The sequence below is a fragment of the Boleophthalmus pectinirostris genome, unplaced genomic scaffold (genome assembly GCF_026225935.1).
Source record: "Boleophthalmus pectinirostris isolate CB_2022bp ecotype Guang Dong unplaced genomic scaffold, ASM2622593v1 HiC_scaffold_15, whole genome shotgun sequence".
Taxonomy (NCBI): domain Eukaryota; kingdom Metazoa; phylum Chordata; class Actinopteri; order Gobiiformes; family Gobiidae; genus Boleophthalmus; species Boleophthalmus pectinirostris.
The window spans coordinates 28,735,708-28,761,228 of NW_026571070.1; the positions used below are offsets into that span (position 1 = coordinate 28,735,708).

The 25,521-nt window shown below is 38.9% G+C and overlaps 1 protein-coding gene across 1 annotated transcript in view; it reads right to left on the reverse strand.

Annotated features, from left to right (window-relative positions):
• Positions 1-17,346, reverse strand: part of LOC110165546 (rho GTPase-activating protein 21-like) — a 100,996-nt gene extending 83,650 nt beyond the window's left edge. Inside the window, exons 1-2 of the mRNA XM_055150966.1 lie at positions 16,980-17,346; positions 15,518-15,767 (exon numbers count right to left, since the gene is read on the reverse strand). Coding sequence (XP_055006941.1) covers positions 15,518-15,595 — 78 coding nt within the window. The 5' untranslated portion in view covers positions 15,596-15,767; positions 16,980-17,346. The remainder of the gene's footprint in view (positions 1-15,517; positions 15,768-16,979) is intronic.
• Positions 17,347-25,521: the final 8,175 nt, after the last annotated feature.

Consider the following 25,521-nt stretch of genomic DNA (forward strand, 5'->3'; position numbering starts at 1 on the left):
CTTTCTTTTGTCTGACTGTCTTTGAATTATCCCTGGGCCTCATCATACAGAGGGAGTGTCCACTACATTCTCCATCACCACAGTAAACGCTCCAAACTAGTGAGCTATTATCTCTGGCATGCATGTACAGGCCCCTGTTAAAAAGACAACAACACACAAAGCTTACAACACAAGGATGTCATTTGGACTCAAGACATCTCACATTAGAACGGTGGATGTCTGCAGAAATAGCCAAAGTGACACCCTTTCCCCCTCATGGCCTCTTCTGCGATGCTGTCAGATTGGTTTCGCTGGCAATTCATCATCGCTGATTAATACATGGGGTCCGAGCCTGTTCTATTGTGAGGATGGTGTTAGGATAGGAATACTAATGCAGCCACAATGTGATGTCATGTGGCTTCATCAAAGAGGCACCAACAACGGGCACGGCTGGCGCACAACACAGTACTATTATTGTGGCTGCTGCTGTAAAGATTCATGTGCCTGGTCCGATGCATGTGTTAGTAATGTCAGTGCGATGCATTAACGCCTCTCTTACTGGGATGCCTCAGGGAAGTGTGAGGCAAGGACGCAAATATGTCAGCATCGCAATTTTACATATGCTGCAACAAAGGACAGTTCGCCTATTCCAAAATCCATGTCTACATCCTGTTGATAGAATGAAGTTACATATTCTTATGTCATAAGTTTCAAATTCAAGCGCAAACCTTTTTTGAAATGCTTTCTACATGTTGGTAGGTAAAAATCATATTTTATGAATAGCTTTCGAATGATCTTGAGCAGTATCAGGACAAGTACAATACGTACACACGCCGACGGACCACAATGGAACCTACCTGTACGCCTCTAGGATTACACTGACATGAAACCACATGATGAGAAAAAAAAGTATAGAAATAAAAAGTGTTGAAGAAAGAGTGTTTTTTTAATGTCATAGTAGTATCAGAATTGAGTCTATTCCGTAGTATCGAAATTGTGTTTGAAATTTTAGAATCCAGCACTACATGTTGGCTACACAAAATGTAGTGCTTAGATTAAGGCTGCAAGATAAATCACAATCAAATCACAATTAGCATACCTGGCAGCAACAATTTTCTCTGGAAACCACAAAATAGCCAATCCAAACCTGCTAACCCTGTAGTTTAGAACTCTACAAACATGTTCTGAAAGGGATTCTTTTATTGGTTTTAAAGTTCATATTTCAGTTTTCTCAATATTAGTGCTCCAAAATGTGATTGCAAGATGTGCTTGGAAACAAAATCCTACTATAAATCGATTTGAGATTTTTTTTTCCAAAATTGCTGAGGCTTATGCTTTAAAGGTTCCATATTATGCAAAACTGACTTGTGAGCTTTAAACCATGTTAAAATGTTGCTGCCTCATCAAAAACAGAATTGTGTTTTGTTTAACTCACATGTTTGAATCATCCTGCATTATTAGTCTGTCTACACCTCCAAAACTTAAAATGGTCTGTTCCAACTTGTGATGTCATGAAGAGGTAGTTTTCAAGTTGACATATTCCGTTTACCTTTAGTTCAGTAGAGATTGACAATTCCAGGTCTGAAATCATCCAAATGATTCTACTAAAGATGTATGGATTTTAAAAACACAGTGGAGCAATTCCTGTATTACCACATGACATCACAAGGTGGAGTGTTTTCAGTTTGAGAGAACTCTAAATATGCAGGATTTGTGTGTTAAATGTGTGTGAATGAATCAAAACACAACTCTGGGTATATTTTAGATTAGGAAACATGAGGAAATATGGAATGTTATCCCAAAATTGTATGTTTTCAAATCAAAATGAAATTAAAGTATGACCTAACCCTAACATAATGATACTTTTAAATAACTTGCGTTTCTAAGTCACTTATTCAAGCTTAAGTCAATCGTGTTTTTTACTGATAGTAGATTGACCGACACGCGCCACTGATCTATAGATTCACCGTCACCGTGAAGAGATTAGCCCTCCTTCTCTCACCCGGCGTGTCCTGAGAGCATGACGTAACCTCCTCGTGGGTTGATTGAGTTTGGATGCACCCTTCGCTCTTGCCTGCTCTCTGTCTTGGCAAACCACAATATGCAAAGATCGTCATGGCAACCTTTCTCTCCTCCACTCCTGCCTGGTAATATTTACAACCCAACCTCAATGGAGCTCGGTGAAATGAAAAGAATGATGTGTAAACACTTACGGGGCAACACAAAAGCACTTCTAAAAAATGGACACACGCCGTTTTACACACATGCTTGAATTTAAACATATGGCCCCGCCTCCGGCTGTAGCTCCTCCCAGTCTGCATTGCACCAAAGTGAACTGCATCTCATCCAAAGTAGGTTTTTCCTCCATTTGCCAATGAGAATCAACAGTATCAAACTATCAATATATTTCTTCAACACTGTTATTCCAAATGTCATGTTCCGTTACCCTGGTTACACAGCAAGGACATGGTGTTTCTTGCTTGTTGTAGGCTAAATGTGCTGTATACAATGACCTTTCCAGACCGAATCCGGGCATGTTTACTGCGGCGTGGTACACATATGTCGAGGGGATTATGCGAGTGGCTGCATGGGGAAGAGGAGGAGGAGGTGGTGGAGGAAGAGGAGGGTTAGTGTGGCAGCTTGAGGTGAATCAGCATTCTGTCCACGGAGCATTTTACTACAGGCTCAGCTGAAATGATGGCGGGCAGCACTGCAGATCAAATGTGCCAGGGAGTAGAGGAGGGAGATAGAATGTCAAAACAAAATTAAAATGACTATAAATACAAAGCTTAAAAAATAACTAGATCTGAATATCTTTAAATCTTTAAATTTTAATTTTTTTTTATAAGCTACTAAGATATTTTGAAGTTTTGTATCACAGTTTTGAATCACAGGTTCACTCATAATTCAATACAATACATGATCCTTGCTATAATCAATATATTGCACATGATATATTGGTGTTTTTTAAGAATCTCACAGATTTTAGCAACAATATTTCTTTGTTAAAACACTACTTGTGAAAACTTAATATGAAATACATCTATTTTAATCATCAAAACATTGAATATGTCAACTGTATTGCACAAACAAGTTTGTTTTCACTAAATAAGCAACTAAATTAAAGTGCGATCACACAAAAAAAATAGCTAAAAGATACCAAAAAATACTCTTAGCATATATCAATACAGTAGCCAACTATAACGATATTGTATCACCACATTATTTTCAAAACACGCCAGCTTTAAACTATCTACAAAAAAAAAAATTAAGAATTGATTTTTGTGAATTGATACTTTTCTTTTCACTCCTTCAGTAAGAATCAAATATTCTCCAGTTCACCAGTTATATTGCAATTATGTTGTAAGTCTAGCTGGGTCTGGTTCAGATTTAGAAACATTTCAGCAAAACAATTTGTCTAAATGATTTTCCAACATAAACTACCCAGGGAAGGGGCATGTTTAGGTTTAGTTCACTGGGGTTAACTAAGGTTCAGATCAGAGAAGATGGGCTTGTCTGTTGCATTTAACAAGCTTGAATTGTCAGCCGTAAAAGCACTATTGACTGAATGTGCCCTGTTGGGAATAATACACATTCCGCAGGCCGATATGAATGTGCCGCATAAGCACATGAGCTAGCATCGGACTCATTAAAGTTCCGATGTCTTCTGGATGCTGGTTTGGAAGTTTTATGACCGGTCCTTTCTTTTTTCCCGCCTCACTCGCTGCCTCAGGGTTCCTTTCATATGCTAATGGACCGCCAATTGTACGGCCAGCAGTCTGGAATTCCTGTCCACAAAAGAGAGAGAGAAAAGGACAGACAGACAGAACCTAGACAACACAGGGCTGATGCACATTAGAGGCCCAGAGCGCAGAGCAAAGCAACAAACAGAAGAAAGTAGCCAGGAGAGAACTTCTAAATTTGGACAACACTTACTTAGTACTGCAGAATTTCAAGTAACTAAGTCCAGTTAAAGGAGAGACATATGTTAGTACTGGCACAGGGGTGTCACAATATATATTTTACATTTATTCACAAAAATCTTTAATTCACTTTCAATCACATTGTCGAATAAATGACCATGAACAGCCCACTGAACTGAACTACTGACCAACTTTATCATAATTCTGTGAGCTCTTGTGCATAATATAATAACAATCATGGCCAATGTTGATATATTGTATGCTATATTATATTGTTCCATTATTTTAAACCATCAATTGAGACATACTGTTTAGATTATCTGAAAAAATATATACAAAATAATGTATTGCTCTGGACAGCAATGTATTCGTATAACCTGCAGGGCTTATCCAGTTCAATACTAGTTTTCCACCATTAGTCTGATCCATTTATTGACCCAACAGCATGCCAAAAAATCTATATATTAAACAATGATGAACCACACCCACCACTCCTGGGCACGCTCCATTGTCACAAAAATAAGGCGTTTCCTACTGTACAGCTCCGCCCCCCTCATTAATAAACAGAAGTATCCAAACAAAGAGGCCAGGGCAACGAGCTCTGAGCCACCCACCTCAGACAGAGAGCAGGTGGGCCAATTAATTACAATCCCATGGGCCTCCCCAAGATGCGTGCAAAACCCTGTATAATTGGTTTCCTCATCTATGAATTATTAAACCTGGTTGCTCTTAGAGGGGTTGACAGGGTTGGATTGGGACATGCTAACCTCTGACACGCAGACTTCAGTGTTAAACCCCCAAGTGGCGTGTTAAAGTCTTTATAACAAAGTGGAGACTATTCAAGACATCCATGAACACATACACAATCAATGGACTATGTAGGGTAGGATTGACAGATATGGACCCCTCTTATTAAATCACAGAATGACATGAAATATAGCCCCACAATGCCTGTTACTCATCCACTGTTCAGGGGATGGACAACTTTACTCCCTTTCCAAGAGTTAATATGTGGGTCTTATCCCCTTCTATTCAATATTGTTACTATTAAAACCATCTGGGATTACAGAGTGTGAGGTCCTATACTACACAAAATGGATTCTTGTGAGCTTTAAGCTATGTTATAATGTTGTTACCTCATAAAAACATATCTGGTGCTGTGTTTTCTTTCATTCTCATATGTTTGAGTAACCTTTTATTATTAGTCTGTCTACATCTCCAAAGCCCCAAATGTTCTGTTCCAACTTGTGATATCATGTAGTGTCAGTTTTCAAGTTAACAGCAACTTTCTACCTTTAGTTCAGTAGAGAATGGCAGTTTAAAAACACAGTGGAGCATTTCCTGTATTACCACATGACAACACAACGTGGAACAGAGTGTTTTCTGTTTGAGAGAACTAAGCCTAAATATATAGGGTTTGTGTTAAACATATGTGTATGAAACAAAGCACATCGGTATGTTTTTGATGAAGAAACAACATTATAACATGGATCAGAAATTAGCGTAACATAGGCCCATATAATAATAGCTTAAGCTTTCACCTTTGTACAAGCATTATTTTAACTTCAAATAAAAGCCGTTAAATGTCTGGCTCCTCTCTGTATCACACCAGGTGTTATTCTCTAAATATTTCATAAGGCCTCAGTGCTGTGCTACTGGAGCACAAAGGCTGTTTTCAGTGCCCAGGACAGCAGCAGCTCAGGCTCAGGGAAAACAGAGGCCTGTCAGTTCAACTTGTGATGCAAACAATTTTCAGCACTTCTAAAATTAAATTAAGGCAAGAGGCAGGCCAGAGAACAGCACGGCCACATAGCTAGACACGCTGAGGTTTCTTTACTTCTCACATAAGGCATTCCATGTCAAAATGAAAAGGGGAGATAGGAGAAAAATCCCAGTGAAGACAATGAACTGTCTGTTTGAGCTTCCAGTAAAAAGCTAAACCAGCATGTCAGAGATGAGAGCTGTAAGCATGCCAAGTCTATAGAGATAAATGGGTGCATGGAACCACAAAGAACATTGTGTGTGAGTATACATATTCATATGCTCATCTACACGCTACATGAGTCTAAACTAGGAAACATTTCAACTCGACACTCGACTGTCTAAAAGGCTGTATTATCCAAGTAACCAACCAACAACAGAGTTTTTAGATGTGCTATTTTGAACCACAGAAATACGACTCTGATCTTTAAATAGATCACTTGAAATGCAACTCATACATAAAAGCACATCAGAACATGCAAAGTAATGGCACGTTTGGCACCCAAGTTTGCAGAATAAAGTCTAGGATCGAGTTATGCGAGGCTAGGCCGGGACACCCAGAGGTCAGCATGCCAGGCGGTACGGTCTCCAGTTCCACTCTGCACTTGTGAATGAATGTGAACTATTAATACACCACATGTCAGGGATGCCTTTCCTGGAAAACTTAAGCAGGATCTGAGACAAAAAGGGTTCAAGGCCCAACAAAGAATGAAGGAAAGTGATACTTGAAAAATACATGTTCCAGATTTCCTTTTTAAATAGGCCATCATTCCAATGGCACGGGTAATAAGGTTGTGTCAATGTATTTGTTGGCATATGCTGCCATATCCTTTAAAAAAAACAATCCCCCAACACAAGGCATGTACTGGTTGCTTTTGTTTTACTACTTAAAAAAAAGCACTGCAATTTTATTCTCGAGTCATTGGGTCTGGTATGCAAAGCTAACACGTTTTTAATGATACTCATTTAGAAAGAAGTGAAATGGGAGTATGTTTGATCTATTTTAGTACATTATGTCCTCCTATTGTACGCTTCTTACAACATCACTCCCACAACACTGCAGACAAGTAAGATTACCGTAAGATTACTCACCTGGTTACTCCACGCACAGTACAGATTGCAGATCATGCTCCAGTTATTGTTAAGCATACAATCCAGAAGTGGAAGGTGTGCCATAATTAAGCTCCACTGAGGTTAATCCATCACGCGTCATGGCTCTCTCTCAAATGAGTGTACCAAAGCATGCTGTTGCCACCGGCACCCTGCTAACATTGTCTCCCCCTAATGCCACCTTCAAAAGACAGTTGTGTCATCAGCCATAGGCAAAGTGTGATAACCCCTGCCAATATGCAAGATCCCTGCAGGTACTCTGTCAATCTAGTTAAAAATGCAACAGAAATTTCCCCAAAATGTAGGCAAAACATCCAGGGGTTTTGTAGTAGTTCATCTGCGCAGCACTGTGCCACTACGCCATCCCGAAGAAAACTGCAAGATGATGAAGCAGAAACTTGCATTTTTGGAAGTGCACCTCTCTCTCTTCCACTGCCTAGCCCAGACTGACTGTGCCTTTCAGTGCTGGTCTCTGCAGCAGTGCCAGGCAGAGGCGAGCTCACAGTTTTCTGAATGCACCAGGCCGCAATGCAGGACGTCGCTGAAAGGATTCCCCCCGCTTTCCTCACAGGGTACAAATGTCTCATTGCAGTTCTGCAGCGTCAGGCGAATAATAATAACGCTTAAGAGAGAACTGTGGTGCATCTTATACAGTATTTACACCTGGCTGAAGCTCATTGATTATTCTAGATACACTTTCACATGTATAATGAGAAAGATGCCAGAAGACAATGCTCCATAGACAGAGGGTAAGAGAGAAAGTGGGAGAAAGTGGCATAGTACGTGAAGCAGTGGCTGGAATTTTGATCATTCAGTCCACAGTGAGGTTTTAACAGTAAATGCATCTGCCCTAAAAACCTGCATAATTGGACTAGTCTACAGAGAGAACTTTAGAGACTGAATAAGGGAATCTTATTAAATATTAAATATATAATAGATTAAATATAACTTCTGCAAAATAAAAACAAGAAAGAAGAACTGGCCAGGCTATAAGTCCTTGTATTCACAAAGAAGCATGACGGAAGCTTATCTCTGTTAAGTAAATGAACACCCATTTAAACACTTCCTGTGTGATCTCCACCTCACACTGGGATGTCTATGAAATCAAGCTTCTGAGAGAGGAAACTGCGGCGGAAATACATTTTAAAATACCAGCAGAAAGTTAACAACTGGATGCCAGTAAATGGTCTGGGATTGTTTATGTTGCTGCTAGCGGTCTTTGATGCTGTTGGACATCCAGATGGTAGTGATTGTGACAATAGCTGTGAGGCATCAATGAAGACCCTACCCTCTGAGCACACTTTAAATGAGAAATGACAAGAAAATGTCATAAGTTGGTCACCCAAAGAAGTCACCTTTCATCAAAGCCTCTGATAAATCTACATGACTAAAAAGAATATGACTTGTGGAATTTATACCACCTGGAATGTAGAAGACGCAAGCAAAAAAAATGTTTACTTTAAGAAAGTCCCAAACCCATAAGTTTAAGCCTAAAATGAAACAAAAATGCCCATTTACAAAGCAACTCCTCTCCAAATCTTATGACCAGAAGTGTTCTCAAAATATGTAAGCCACAAACATCTGACAAAACCACTGTCAGTTAAGGACAAACCACATGAAACTCCAAACTCAATTATTTCAGCTAAAAATACATTTGCCATTTGAAGCATGGATCGCTAATGCTATATGGGCATACGTTTTATCTACTGTGACAAAACAAAGCATATACCCCAGGCCTCACTGCTCCCGTCAGGCTTAGGAAAAGGCCAGTTAAGGGTAAAAGCATGTGGTCTGCCCCCCCTCCCACTCTGAAGCCAATATAATCCGATCAATGGTGAGTTATGGATCCTGGCAAGAGCTACAGTAAATGGGACACACCCAGCATGGGACACAAAGCGCATGCGTTTGTAAGATGCTGAGGTCACCTGGTTTTACTAGCTGTAAACGTAAATGACAACATCAGACAGAGAAATGAAAGTGCTGTCTAGAGGACACCCAGCTGACAGACGGAGCTGACAAGTGACTTTTATTTGAAAGATGTGAAAATGCTATTTTCTAATGATGTATGAGAACATGATAAATAAAAGTGACCAATGCAACAAATATTGCAAATACTGGCCAAGTTGAGCAAAAATGGATGTGGCATGGCATTTTCAGTTAGAAATTCTATCATCTTTTACTGTGTCACTGCATCGATCATTACAATCAATCTTTGGGTTGTAGTCAACTAAAGAAATTCTTGGTTGACTAAAGACAGGGGACGTGTCTCTGTATCTGAACCAAACTGCACTCACAAAATGACAACCACACAAGAGTTATAAATGCAAAAATAACAATTTAAGCAAAAAAGCACTAAGAAATGATATAGCGGCAGGTTAAACTTGTGAATTATGAGTGAGTAATCAGCCATTTTACATATAAATGACAAAAAATTCCAAATCTTCAGCTAACTTACTCACTAACGGCTCCTTTCTGCAGTTGTCCCCTATAAATCCTTATAAGCTAAATAAAATAATTACTTGATTAATACAAGTTTGGGTCGACCAAGGTTAACGTTTAATCGACTAAATGATTAAAAGGACTATAGCGCTACAATCAATACAGTAAAATAAGAACTCATGTGATTCAAATAATCAGCATTAAATTTTTGAGAGTCAACTATTACAAGCAACTTAACTTTGTACCAGACAAGTTGTGGTCACTTTAGGTCATGCATCTTTCATTGTCAAAGAGCAGGACACAGGAGTAATCAGTTTTGGACTCCACAAGTTCCCAGAGCCAGCAGCCCTTTTAGTGGACACTGTGCCATTCATTCATGAAATCCTTCTGTCACCGGGGTGCCCTTGTTCATTTCCACTGCTGACGCTGGCAGGAAGTAATGTGGTTTCCTGCAAGACCTCAATGCTGAAATGAACACCACAAGTGAAGATATGCTCTGATAACACCCAGTTACACTCAATATGATATTAACATCTGATTACCATAAAACTGTGCATGTATACTCATTATCAAGAATTGTAATGCATATTAGGGAGTTTGGTATTTTAGTTTAGTTTAAAAAAACAAACAAACAAACAATTAAATAGCCAGCATTATTAAAGATTCCCAAAATTATAGAATTTGGCAGATAAGGATAAGTACTGGACCATCCAGAAGGGAATTTACTGCTAGATGGAAAAATGCATGCTAGTGTAGTAAAACATTTTTTTACAGATAATCAGACTAAAAAGTTAAGAAATTAGCTTCCCTTCATCGTTTTGGTTATCTAATGAACCATGTAATGTCTTCTGGTCACACAAGGAACACTAAATAGGAAAGTGAAATCAGACTACCAAGAAGTGAGCAGTCAGACCACATGAGGACAAGTGCATAACTGAACTACTGTTTGTCATGTCTTCAAGGCACATAGATGCAGAAAGGGCCAAATGTTGACAGAAATGCCCAAGGCAAGTGTAATGGATAGTGTCTCAGGCTCATTGAGCATTAAGTTGGTTCTGCTCTGCTTGTCTGGCTGCATCTGCGACCCTTCCCCCAAGCTCCCATCGTCTTCCTATTCTTACAGAGGCTCAAAAAGACTGACATTGAACCAATTGTCAAAAAAGCGGAATATATAAAATGTGCAAAGAAAGGAAATGGGTGGCAGCATTTCCTCCCATCTCTGTGCCCCTTCCATCAATCACCCATAGGGATAATGAGAGCAAACTAGTCTGGGGTTTTAGGGATGACAAACCAGCAAGTCCAATGAGCATCACTCAGCTCAAATTCAGCTCAATATATTTCCAGGGAAAAATAATAATATGTCCAGTAGATCTGAAAAATTATATTCTCAACATCAGGACCCTGTGTATTAGGCTAATATTCTAACCCTTTAGACAAGACAGAACATGATTAATTACAAGTTTATATGTTTACTGTTCTGTCAAGTGTTGCCCCTGGACATGCTATATATAGGGGTGTGAAAGGGGGGAATGGTAAAGCAGTAGTTTTCACAACAGAGATCCTTTTAAAGACTGCTTGTTTTAGCCAAACAAAGTCCAACTGTCAACAATATAGACTGGAAACAGTTCAAGTCCAGGTCAGTCTTGTGTTCGCGTATTGCATAAAAAAAATAGAACCCAAAATACCATTTAGATTACTAATTCATAAATATGTGCGTTTATTTACAATTCCATGACAGCATTTGCTAACTTATAAGATGTTTCAGTGGTAAATCTCAAATCTAGAAACCGCATTCCAGTAAATGTCATGAATGTTCCAGCCCCTAAATAGCGATTGTCGAATGACACTGTACCATTCTGAGGACACTTTGTACTATTACCTAATCTGCATTCACTGTTTCAAATAAATATATGGTTGGTGCCTGAAGTGTAGAGACTTGGTTCTTTCAATCTTTGGAGGAAAACACAAAAATATATGGCCGCAATATTACCCAAAAAATTGTCTCAACGAGAACTCAGCTTTTTAAACAGATTCTACTACTATTCTCCTAGTAATCCTTTTTTCTCCACATGTTAAATATGGCATCAGTGAAAACACGCAGGAATAGAGGACGGCTGAAAGACATGTGAACGGGGGAGGAAACAGGCAAGCGGGATTTGTATGTGGGGCTGGTGGAGGCTATATTTAGAATCATAGCACAGAGCATCATCAGCACTTAGAGCCACACCATTGGTCCCTTCCTCTTTTTCATGAATGACTGATGAGATCAATGAGTTACACTACAGTTTCCACTAGACTAGACCGCTCAGGTGTAGAAATCTTATCTTAAAATAACAGAATATAAGTACAAACAGTTTATTTTCAGGAACTACAGAAAATGATTTACTGTGACAGGCAAAAGAAAACAGATCACTTTTAGACTGAATGATGCATGTACTTTTTTTCAGTACAGTAAAATTAGCTTTTCTCCAGTACACTGTAACAGAATCTTGCACAGAATTCAATTTCATTACGTATTATTACAAATACATGGAAATGGCTTTAGATATGGATAACCAGATTTTAAAATCTTAAAATCAGGCCCACATAACACAAGAAGTCAAATTTCTTCCTTCATGGCTTTAGCTGTCTAGCTTGATTCATCAGTTGGTTTCACTTCGTTTCACTTCATACAAACTGTCTGACCTCGCAGCCTTAAATTTCGTTCGCTCGACGGTAGGCGGGTACTTTTTACCAATCGCTGCTATTTGGTCCTGACGTATGCAATGCGCCGCTAACGGGGCTAACTGGTATATTAAGCTTTTCCCAAATCCCGTAGGAAGAAGGACAATAACGTCTTTCCCCTTAACAAAATTCACCAAACATTCTCTTTATTCTGGCTTTAAATCCTCGATCCCGGGAATCACTGACAACACTGAATATATCACTCTTTGCTAATTGCTGGTGCCCGAACTTGCACTTGCACTTTGCGAACCGTCTACTGTATTTTGATTTCTGACATAGTCACTGGAGAGAAATGAAATTGAGCGCAGGCACTAGGTGGCGCCAGCCTGGTTATTACCTGCCTGCATCTTATAACATCTTACAACATCTTTTATCTATTGCAAACTCAGAAGGAGCACCGTTAGCAGGCTAGTTGTTGTTAGCAGTGCTGTGACACAAACTGAATGTTGTGAAACTAGTCATTATCAAGATTTCATATCACTGATTTGTGGCTCTCATACTTGCAAATATAACAATTTCTCAGTTTCACTCTAACAGTATTTTCTTGCAAAGATCTTTTCTTAGGCCAAACAAAAAAAGTCACTGTCACTGCCTGAAAATTTTCCTAATTCCATCTAGTCCCAGTATAATGTATGTTTCACTATTCCCTTTCTTTCCAACTTGGAGGTCTCAGCTGCCTCAGTGCTGAAATCCTAATACGTGAGTGACAGCAGGGCGGTGATGCAGTGACAGTGAATAAAGAAAGGAGCCAAGCAGACGTTGGCCACGTGGGGTGTTTTCTCCTCTAATGACCAGGGCAGCTGGGTCTAAATTACCCCCGCCATGGCACCATCACTTTGGCGGGACTAACGTCTGTGTGTGTGTACGGGCTCATCTCCCTCATTAGTGAATGGAAATGATTCTGGGGCAAATGGGGGGAGAGATTCTTGAGTCCCTCTAAGGATACATTGAATCCCAGGGGAAGAGCAGTTCAGAAGCACTGGAGTATAAAAGTTGAGCAGAAATTTGTGCTTTTGGGACTGGTATCAGGTAGATAAAAAACACATTAAATTCAGACTTACTCACACTCTGCAGCTTCACCTTTTCTATTTCACTATTACTGCAATGTCTTCTACTAATTCTTGTCTCCACAGCAGGTGTACAAAAGAGAGTGACGTCTAAAATCAGATTCCCTGAATAAAAAAAAATTTAAAAAAGGAAACAACAAAAGCTCACAATATAGCTAAACATAAAAACAACATCATAAAAGGTGAGAAATGCAGTGGAAATACAAACTTGAAATGCCATCAAGCATCCAATCAACAATCTAAAGGGTCATCTGGTTTGTTTCTAGCTTCCACCTACTTGAAGCCAGAGCTGGACAGAAGAGTGGAGTTTGAAGGACCAGAAAAGTTTCTGCCTATTTGAAAACAAAGAGCATGAAAAAACAATCAGTGACAGCTGCAACTCTACCTGCTGCAAAAGGTCCAACAGTGGAGCATACTAACATATTTTCCCTGCTAACAAAAAGAACAGCTCAAAGAAACCTTATTTATTGCCAGTAGTCCGTAGTGTAAATGGGAAAAACTGTCCACAAATTTCCAAGCCACCTGACAATGAAGTTACAGTGTCCACACCACAGACAAAAATACACTTGTATTTACAGTTGGGGCTAGACAATAAGGAGATAAAGATCGAATTGTGATCTCATCATCTCATTTTGTTCAAATCACCGCATTGTGATTCACTGCTTTATTGTTTATTGCAGCTCTATGCTCAAAACAGACACTTTCCTCCACCCACTCCTCCAAGTGGCCAGTCTCCATCATGCTCTGAGTGAGTGACAGGTGGGTTCAACCAATGTGAGAGTAACCCTTCACAAACAGTCGATAACTTTAGTTACCTCTTAAAGACGAAATAAAAGAAGACAAAACAAAGAAAACATTAATCTATTTACAGTAAATGAGCATTATGTACAGTCAAAGTAGAACAAGTATGATTAATATTCCTAGGGATGCATGATAAATTTACAGAATCAGTGCTAATCCAGGAAAATTTGCAGGATTGGTATTGGTTTCATGATATTATTTGGGCCTATAATTGGATAATGAGACTATTTACTGACTAATGTAGGTCCAGGACATCTCATACTGTTTGAACTTAAATACAAAGCTGTTCAGTCGTCATAGTATAATGAAATAACAGTTACATAACATAACTGGATCAAATTTGTAATATGTACTCTGGGTTTTGAGTAAGAAAAATGCCATTTTCAACCCCTACACTACTAAAAGTTTGTATGAGATATTGGCAGATACATAAAGCCATAGAACTGATATTGGCATTGGAACTGAAAATCTGGATAGTGCAACCTAATTATTACACTAGGAAACAAGTCAAAATGTTGCGCACTAACCCCTATAAAGCACTGAAAATATCTACAAACTCTCATCGCTATCCTCCAGTCTGTCAGGTTGACTTTTGCACTGTCAGCCTTTCACTTTTCCCATTTCCCAAAGATTTATGCATCCCTCCCATCACAGTAAGAGGATTACCTACCCTGTACACAGTGCTGTTGCCATTTCCTGATGACAGATTAATCCAAAAAACATGCCACCGCTGCAATGCTGTTATGACATGCATGGCGTCCAGAATGAGCTTTGATGATGATGTAACCGAGGAGGAAGATGGTGAGGTCTTTACAACGTGCCATTTATGAGCGTCTGGCACACAAACGCACAACAGGTCCAGTATGATCAGAAAAGTCCAGAAAGAAACTGGCTTTGTGCAATGTTTTCACTTATACTTTTAGAGGAGGAAAATGAACTCTGTCACCTCTACCACAGCCAGACATGAGGTGTTATGAGCTGAAGTGGTGCTAAATCACACTCAATTTCATTTATGCAGAGAGATTCTAAATTAGTCATCGGATCAGTTTGGAATAAGCTCTAAGGTAGTAATAGACACTTTTAATGTTTTGGGAAAAACATATGAGGCTGAATCTAAAATCGAGGAAGACTGTAATCCCCACCTTGTAGCCTTGTAGCAATACTAAAACTCAATTTTGATTCTAAAGGTACTCAATACCAATTCTGATATTACTGCGATAATAAAAAACACTTTTTATTTAGAAGGTAAGTTTTAACCCGTAATCTTTAAATTGTAGGACTTTCTTTTACATTACCAACTAGTTTCATATCTGTGTAATCCTTCAGTTGTACAGGTAGAATCCACAGTGGTCCATGTGTTTATGTGGTCTATGCTATTTAGGAAAAGTTCATTTCTGTCCTGTGAATGACTTTTTTAGTTCTGATACTTGTTCAAATTAGTGTCTAGTCTCAATACTAGTTTAATATTGGTTTGTTTCAGATTTTTTTTATTTTTCACAATACTCTCTCCCAGCCTGGTAACAGTCTTTCCACCAACATCCAGCCATTTAAACAACATAGCACAGCCCTCATCCACCAATTTCCTCAGCAGCAGCAGAAACAGCAGTCCCCTCGGCTTTACAATCTTCCCTTCACCACTACTTGTTTTGGGTCATGATATATTTTCTGTACGTGCCTGAATACGAAATACCAGCAAAATAAACACAAGCCTACCTCAGAAGATGGAGTTATGGTTCTGTGTTTACTCCCATCGTTGTCCAGCGGCGAATCACTCCAGCGTGCAGCCATCATTTTAATTCAAACCGCACCAGGGCAACAAGTCCTTTAACAGTCCACATTGAGATGAGTAGGACAAGGCCAAGATAAAAGTGAAAAATCTTTTTAAAAAAATAAAATAAAAATAACAAAAAATAAAATCTTAATCCACTCCGTCCTCCTTCTTCATGTCCGATAGTGGCAAAATCTGCACAGAGAGAAGGCTGGTTAGTCCACCTTTGTTACATTATCATGCAGGTGTCTTCACAAAATAGGCTACTAAAGTGAATAGTAGATTACTACCTTATTATAGATGCTATAAATGTATTCAGAGGGTTAGTTCAAACTGAATATTACAATACTGGTTAGGCCTGTCACGATAACACCTTTTGAAGCACAATATTTTGCTACAGAGAAACTACTTGATGTCACTGACACAAAGCAGGATAATCCCAGTAAACCAGTTTTTAAATATACTGTATTATTAAAAGGCATGAGCTGCAACAAATAAATAGCAGGAGGAACTATTAATTAGCCATAGGAGTTGTTTATTCAACCCTCTAAAGCTCAAGCCTTACCTTAGTACATAAAAATGGCAAAGACCTCCCCACTATTGCAAATAAATGATAATATATATAACTATTGAGCCCCAAAATATATTGTTCCAGCTTTCATATATTGAATGATAAATCAATATAGTAATTATCATGACCTAAAGTCCTAATTGTGGTCCCATTATATCATTTGGACATGATTAAGGATTAGTTTTGGATGACCAGACAGGAGCAGTTCCACATCCACATAGCATGGTGCTTTATTTTGAAATGGCACATGGTCCACATGGGAGTAGTCAAAGTGTCACTTAGACAATAACACCGAGTTTTGCTATTAATATGTAATAACAGCTAGTTCTGAAGTTCTGCTACCTTGAAAAACCATGTCTTCTCCTGTGTACTTCTCCAAAGAGTTTTACATGTAGGGCTAGTGTCAAGAATGCAGCTATATATTGCTCTACAGGCCATTAAACAAAAATAGAGCATCCCCAACTGTCCAAAATGGTCCCTTCCAACATATTTCTTCTACACTATTTTGTACCCCAACAGTAAAAGACATCAAGTCAATCCAGCATCAGTAAAGAGACGAATTGCTTTAATTTACAATGGGGACAGTGCCCGAGACGACATTGCGAGAGGACCGCTCACCGGCCATCGTGAATCAAGCCCCTATACGCTAAATATAAACCAGCAAAGACAGAATACCTACTGTTCCTTCAAATATGCCAAACACATGCTTTAAAACGCCATTCACTTTCACTTGAAGAGAAAAATCCGTCAATCGCTTTAGCTTGAAGTGCTATTAGCGCTTAATTACATGGGGCGGACGACAGGTTGTTGCTTGCGGGCGCTTATAATGAACCTACCTGTTACAAATTCACCAAACTACCACAACGGGATGAAAAATAAACGTTATCCATGTTTGTTGAGAGAGGAAAATGTTCGGAAAACGTCGTGACGAGTCCAAGCGAGGAGCGAAAAAAAGCTGTCAAGAAGGAGAGATTACAACGCGGGATATTCAGTCTCCTTTCAGAGCCACTGACCGCTGAAGCACACTACCTGTTAGGGAAAACACAAGGGTGAAAAAAACATGGAAACCGCTTTGGAATGTGCATTTCTTCGTCAAGGTGAACCCATGGGAGTTCGGCGTGTCTTTTTCATTCATTTTCCTTCATTTAACGTCCAAAATTCGGTGATAAATTGGCGGAGGTATCAACAAAAGTGGCGTGGATAGGAGGCGCGCGACAGTCTGTAAACAGAAGTGAAGAGGCTCGCGAGTCCTCTCTGGCCCCGCCTACTGCCCGCCTCCTCGACGGGCGCTGGCCAATCAGAGCGCGTATTTAAATTTGGATTTTAAATACGGACCAATTGGAGACGCTATTACATAATGTTTCCAATAACGAGTAAAAGGCTGGAGCATTCTGAGCTTCTTTGGCTGGAAAAGTAGTAAATTAAAAATACATTTAATCTAGTTGTTATTTCTGGGTAATAAAATAGGGCATGAAAGTGGCAAAAGCATACTTATTTCCTTTGTATGTATGTATGTATTTGTTTGTTTGTTCAGTTGTTTATTTATTTTTTTAATATGTGTTTTTTATTTTTTTATATTACTGTTATTATATTATCATGGACAAAACACATGACGTTATTTTACGCGTTATTGTATTAGATTTGTGGTTTTGACTTCAATCAGCATAAACTATGGTACGCTAGCTAACCTACACTAGTCTTGTTTTGAACCTCTTGCATACATTTAGCTCTGATATAAAAACAATATCTATGAAAAAAGTAGCATATGTTTGTAATGTAAGGGCACGTGAATTCTATCTAAAATCAGCCTTTTTCTAATTTTAGTTCCAAAGACGATACATGTAAAAGTGAAAATCCTCTGTGGTCACGGTTGTATAGATGTTATAGGAGTTGCACAGCCTAAGTAACCAAATTGCACAACGCCCTTGCTGTGAAAACCCACCAGCTTCTATAGAACACACACGCTCTGCAATATCATTTCCCAGCATTAAACCGAAGCGTATTTGCCTATGCATTGTTAACTTTAAGAGCATGTTTAACTTTATCATAACCACATGGAAGCCTCTACTGAAAAAAGAGTGCCCAGCTGATTCTTAGCAATACAATGGATGACAGTGTTCAGTTTGCAGGCTTCTCGTGCACACAAAAGATGGCACAGCACAATAGAACTCAACTGACCCTTACTGTGAGGAGGTTCCCCTGGCTTTGGAGGGGGGGGCTATTGTCTACAGAGTGGGTGCACCCCTGTTCAAACAATGGAGCACCCAGATTGATGTTGATGAAGTGGGCCTAAGCATCTGTAGTAGTAAACAACAGTGCGTTCAGAAACATTTAATTGCATGTTCTGCTCATTTAAGGTAATCATTAAATGAACTTTTAATTATATGTAAAAATCGAGTATTTCAATGTAACACTTCATATTGAAAGAACAATAAAAACACTTTACTGATTTACCAGTAACAAGGATTATCTTTGTCCCACACTCTCTCTGGAAGCAATGTATACTGTTTGAACCGGCATCTTGCAGTGCTTTTGTGAAGCCTATGTTACAGAACACATGGCACAGTATTACCCTAAAGGTGAATATTTATTGTATTCATGCTATACAATTCAATGCAATGAAATGACACACAATACATTGACCAATATTTTATGGATGCAATTTGTTTTTACACAGACAATACAGTTTGAAACATTGAATCTAGATAACAGAATTAAAATTTCATCCTATGGACATGCACGTTTAGAAAGAATTTCATAGAGAATGATAATAAAATTGTAGCCTGATTCATCAGCCAGTTTTACTTCATTTCATTTTGTACAAACTGTCTGACTTCGCAGCCTTAGATTTTGTTTCGTTCGACGGTAGGCGGGTACTGTTTATCATTTAACCAATCACTGCTATTTGGTCATGATGTATGTGATGCGCCCCTAACGGGGCTAATGGGTATATTAAGCTTTTCCCAAATCCTGTAGGAAGAAGGGCAATAACGTCTTTTCCCCTGATGAAATTCACCAAACATTCTCTTTATTCTGGCTTTAAATCCTCGATCTCGGGAATCGTTGACAACACAGAATATATCACTCTTTGCTGATTGGCTGGTGCCCGAACTTGCACTTCCTGTGTTTTTGCGAACCGACTATTGTATTTTGATTCCTGACCTAGTTGCTGGAGAGAAATGAAATTGAGTGGAGGCACTAGGTGGCGCCAGCCTGGCTAATAAAATTGTACATTTGCACACACAATTGTGAGAAAAATAGATTTGGCCTTCTCATAGGCATTGAACAGTATTATTATGCAAGAAGTGTTACATAGTAGACGGAGATTAAGGTATACTTTATCATCCACGTGTAGGGAAATTTGTCCTCTACATTTAAGCCATCCTTCAATTCCAACAGTGTGCGTCACAGTGCCACGCCCAGGGACCCACCTCCAGATCTTGAGGTAGTCTTGGTCAGGACTAAGCTGGAGGATTTGTGCCTTACAGCTACACGCATCCGGTGGGAAGGTTGACTGCGCCAGGTTGCTCAGGTGTATAAATAGACCTGGCACAAAGTTTAATGAATGAATCCGTACAGCAGCAGCAGTCGGCCAATGATGAATTAGAACACAACCATGACTGTAGAGGACTTTCTTTCTATTTGCGCAAACTATGAATGTATGAATGTATGAATTTATGTAATAGCACATTTTCATATCATTCTTTCTTACAGTTAATAGACTTCTATAACTGTTATCTAACAAAGTGAAATCACATCCTCCCACTTGGCATACCCGCACTGCAGCAGGCTTCATATGTCAAACGCAGCGATGTGTGGCCATTCAGTCGTACAATTCCTGTTTTGTTCCTTTTGTGCTCAGTGCCGCTTACCTGTAGCCTACTTCGGGTGGGCGGCCCTATCCACTTTTCTCTCGGAGGAGCACGCACAAAGCACTCAGCCTGTGAAACCTGCCCGGCTTTTTGTACCTTCTCCCTTTCACCCAGCCAGCTCCGCAGCCAGCCGGAGAGACAATGGCCCTCATAGGTTCCCAGGGCGGCGCGGGGGGCCAGAGAGCAGGGATAAGTTAACCATCGCTGCCAAGTGCTGATGTTTTATGATAAAGAGGTGCAGCCAAAGTACAGTGGGGGGTTTTGTGTGAGAAGGCTTACGCACAGGACAAGCAAAAAAAATGTGCAATTTGTAAACCTCTTAGAAGTCAAGGACATGTGGTAAACTTGTATCTTGTCAGGTATCGAGACAACTGTACTGTTGTTCACATGTTTTAAAGATTTGGCATTTTAACGCATTAGACTTAATTTACTTTGCATTCAAGTATCTTTAGGAGCCACAGCTGCCCTGGGTGACTGAGAGAGGTGCAGCTGCCAATCTATGCTATCAGCTATGACAGGAAGAATATTTAAAATGTATTTAGCTACAGAATACTCAATATCTGCCTTAGAATGTATTTTGTAACATACTGTACATGACCCAATCTGATTACTGCATTCTGAATACCACCAAATGAAAGAGTAACTGTACAGAAGTACTTACCCCAAATCTGTATTCTGAATCCACCATTTCCGCACATGTATTTAGTCCCAACCATAGACTGTGTATATAAATGGACATAGCTTCATCTCTTTCTGGCTTTATCGACTCAGGTTCCAATTGACTTTACATTGAAAGAACGTCACCTCACTCTCTGTAAATGCTGCAGTGAGCTTTGTCATTTGGTCTTAAAATGTTTGTATTAACCCACTTCATATGATCCTGGTGTTTTTATTTCACTATTTTGTCCATAAATCAGTTCCTTTTCCTAATATGGAACTCGGCTCCAAATTTGCCCCATAACTGCTACCCTTGGTGAGCCTCATTTGACTGGAACACTCTCTGGGTGACGTTTACTTCTTTATACAGTTTATTGTCCCAAAACTGGCCACAAGTCTCCACAATTACTGAGTTTGAACCACTGACCTTTAGGTTAATGGGCAAATGCTCTGCCCACTCAACCACAATGTTTCCATGCAGTCAGATGAGGTACATTAGCTCTTCTTATGTTTGTTTGTATATAAAATACATCTGTACATTTTGCATGCATTCACTTTATTTTATTACTTGAATTACCAAGGCCAGTGTAGAGTCAGTGCCTTGGTAGAGGTCTGCGTTCTCTTAGCACTTATAGAGGTCAATGCCACAGCCAGACTTTTTGTCTGAGTTATAGCAGTCTCAGTTTATATGTCAGCAAGCACTAGAGTATTTACTCAGAAAATATTTGTTTTAAGCTTTGAACAGTGGAGTGATTCTGAAACTCCCTCCATCCAACAAAGTTTCCAACAGACTAAAGTGTTTTGTCGTATAGGCCTGCATTTTTTCTTGCTGTTTTTCAAAAGTAACGCTCGGGTGATGCATTTCTTTCCTATATTAATTTTATTTAAAGGTCCAATATTACACAAATGTACTCTTGTGAGGTTTAAGCCATGTTATAATGTTGTTACCTCCTCAAAAACAGACCTGGAGTTGTCTTTTGTTTTATTTACACATGTTGGAGTAATCCTGTATTGTATATCTACATCTTCAGAGCTCAAAATGCTCAGTTTCACCTTGTGATGTCATGAAGGCAGCTTTCAAGTTAGCAGCTACCTTTTACTATTAGTCCAGTAAAGGTTTATAATTCCAGGGCTAAGATGATCCAAATGATTGTAGTGATGATGTATGGAATGTTTTCTGTGTGAAAGAGGAGCTCAGCCTTAATATGCAGTTTTTGTGTGTTAAACATGTGTGAATGAAACAAAACCCAACTCTAGGTATGTTTGTGATGGGAAAACGTCATTATAACATAGATCAGAAATTTGCAGAATATGGGCCCTTCAAATTTTATATCACCAAATCCTTTTACTCACAGAGGGTTGGCTGTACACCTCTCTAAGCCTCAAAGACTCAAGAAATAAAATTGAAAAATGACTGAATCTCGATTAAAATTTGATTCATTGTACAACCCTATTCCAAACTATTTACCTTTCACCAGTTTCATTGCTTTAAGAAATATATGACTTTCCTTGTAATTCAATCAATTGTCTGCTACGTTAAAAATATGACTCCACTTGAGAATTAGCCACTGCAAACATCACTTTACGCTGTCATCGGTGCTTAAATAAATAAACACCATATCAATTACCCCACCACCCTTGACTCCAGGAGAAACATTATATGAAATCTTGTGTGTTTGTGTATGACCGTCATGCCGTGTGACAGATGATTACGGTTTTGGGCCATTGAGATTCAAGGGTGCGTGTCCAGATTTGAACAGTCCCAAAGTGGCGAGTGGGTGAAACCAGGCGTGCTCTGCTCTGTCGACAAGCACAACTGAGCGCGGCCGGACAATGCGCCATAGGAACATGCGTGTTTGCGTTATAAGTGGCAGTGTTTGGATTTCAGAGAGCGTGGAGGATGGCTGTTGATTTTTACTTTCGCTTTTTTCACAGCTATTACCACCTACTCGGACTTTGTTACTCTGTGAATATTTAGAAGTAGAGACTTACACTACTGGTCAAAAGTTTTAAAACACCACACTTTTTCCAGTTTTTTACTGTTTACTGTTTACTGTTGGCAAAAACATGTTCTAAACTTTCAATTCATGAAAGTGTCCACCTTTGGCAGACATAACAGCTGAACACAATTGTGGCTTGTTCTTTTTACAACAGAAATCAAATATTGTTCAGAAAGTTCTTCCCAAGTCTGTTGTAGAAGTTCCCATAAATGTGTGGCACTTGTAGGTCGCTTCACTCTTCTGTCCAGTTCATTCCAAAACTCAATGGGTCTGGAGTCTGAGTCTGGAGACTGTGCTGGGCACTTCATGTTTTCAAGCTCACCATCTTGTTCTTTTTTTTCCTGAGGTAGTTTTGGCAGAACTTGGACTTGCGTTTTGAATCTTTTATCTTTTTTTTTTTTTTTTTTTTTTAAACCTCTGGCTGTTCTTTTCTTACCTTTGTACCATTTCAAGCTCTTCAATGGACTTGCACGACGTGAACTGCAATAAATAACTGGAAAAATTAGGGTGTTCTAAAACTTTTGACCAGCAATGTAGACGTTAGACACAAAAGGTGATGCACAAGAAGATTTTAAAATGTGAATTTAGTTTCCATGTGGAGATAGGAAAACCAAAGCCTGATGCTCATTACAGTGGATACATTTTAGGTCTGTATCAATGTTATTGAGATAGATAGACAGGTGGATATATAGATAGATACATTGCCATGGTGACTAGGAGGTTATGGACATTCCATCATAAACGTTACATAATGCACCTAAGAAAATATATGATAAATGCAAATAATTCCTAAGTATACAAACACCTCTGCCACAATTAGGGGAGAAACAGTGCAAATATGGCTAAAAATAGTAGCTGTTAGCTCCTAATCGGTTGCATAATAAAGGCAATTTGAGTGTAGTGAGCAGAACAAATCAAATAAAGGTTTATGAAGTTCAAAGACACCCATTCAGGCAAAACACACTTCAGTTTTTAATTAGGATTGCACCAGCACGATGAAATTTTAGTTAAGCATAAAACAGAGGCTTTCAGTGTTTCTGCTATTGAATTACACAAACTAAAATGTAGTCAGATGCTCAAAAAGTATCCTTTCTCTCATTGGAAGGCTCACTCATTTATTCACACTACCAATACTACACACTCACTTATAGCTTTTGATACTTTGTGGTGATGTCATGCTGGAGGTATGCATGTATGTGTATGACAGAATTTTCATAAGTTACCACAGTGAGACAATGCGCACATTAGTAAATGCAGGAAAAAATGTTTTAAGATTGTCAGAAAACTTGAGAGAAAAATATAACATGGACTTAAACAACATATTTTCAGGAGACTGTGATTAATACGAGTGTTTATAGTCCTGTTAAAGCTTTTGATTTTCTACAGAACTGTGAGTGACTTGATTAAAATAGGGTGACCAGATGTCCCTATTTACCCGCGATAGTCTCAGTTTTGAGCCCCGTGTCCCCTGTCCCAATAGATTTATACAAAACCAGTGATTTGTCCCGGTTTTATACAAGAAATGTCCCAGGAGTCCCTATTTGGGGTGGCAGTAGCTCTGTTGGGAGTTTGTCCATCGATCCGAAGGTTGGCAATTTGAATCCCGCCCTTGACATAAAAGAAAAATCCACTAATGGTGTGATACTAGCTCCAACAGATGAATGCTATTGTTGTGTCCTTGGGCAAGACACTTAGCCCACTTCACTCTGAGTGTCTGTATACACTGGTGTATGAATGTGTGTGAATGGGTGAGTTATTCCTTGTTGTAAAGTGCTTTAAGTGCGTGGAAAAGTGTTGTATAAATTGTGACCATTTACCATTTACCATATTTTTGCCCAATCTGATCCCTGCCAACAGTAAAAAGAGGCATACATTGTGATTTGTTTAGGTAAAATACCGAAAAGCTGCTTAAAAATGACCAAAGCACAAAGAAAATGTGACTATACTGACTCACATGTTAGTCATGAATGGTCTCTGCATAACAATTTTCTTTAATTACACACTTCGTTTCATAATTTTATTATTACCAACCACCAAAAAAAGGGGATGTTTTTATTTTGAAATTCTGGTAACCCGAGATCAGAGGTGTTAAACTCAAATTCACAGAGGGCCAAAATTAAAAACTGGGACTAAGACATGGGCCAAACTAAATATTTATTGAAAAATGTCAACAATATCTGCATGTTTTCTCTTCTTTTGTGATATGTAATGTTAAACTTTGTCTCTATATAATGTATCTGTAGCCGGCGGGCAGCTCTAATACACATTTGGTATGATCTTGTGGGCCAAATATGATTATATCAAATTTATTATATACAAATTTGGCCCCTGGGACTGAGTTTGACATGTCTGCCCTAGATTAACAATAAAAATGAGCTCACCTGTTGTAGCTCCAACTAAACCAACTCTTTCTAGTTTAGAGTGTGTTAAAATAAAGCTCATATTAAAGTATAACAAAACCTCAGACAGAGCAGTGCTTACAGTTTGCATCACACCCACAGAGATGTTAATGACATTAGCAGCTTTTATGTATATAATTGGTTTAAGTGTCTTGCCAAATGGCACAGTAGCAGTACACTCAGGACGTTTGAAAAAGTAAGAATGCTACCCCGCATGACACAAGAAAATGAATGGTTCTACGTATGTGTCCTGCTAGTAATTCGACATTATAATTCTATGAAATTAATCATGTCAAAAGTTATATTTTCCTCCATTTCCTATTTAAACACATTAAGTCACCGTTCTGAAGTTTTTCCTTCCACTCCACATTTTTATTGGTGCGAAAACATTTGTAATCAAAACATTCCAAGACTACAGTACGTACAGTGAAAATACCCACACAAGACTCC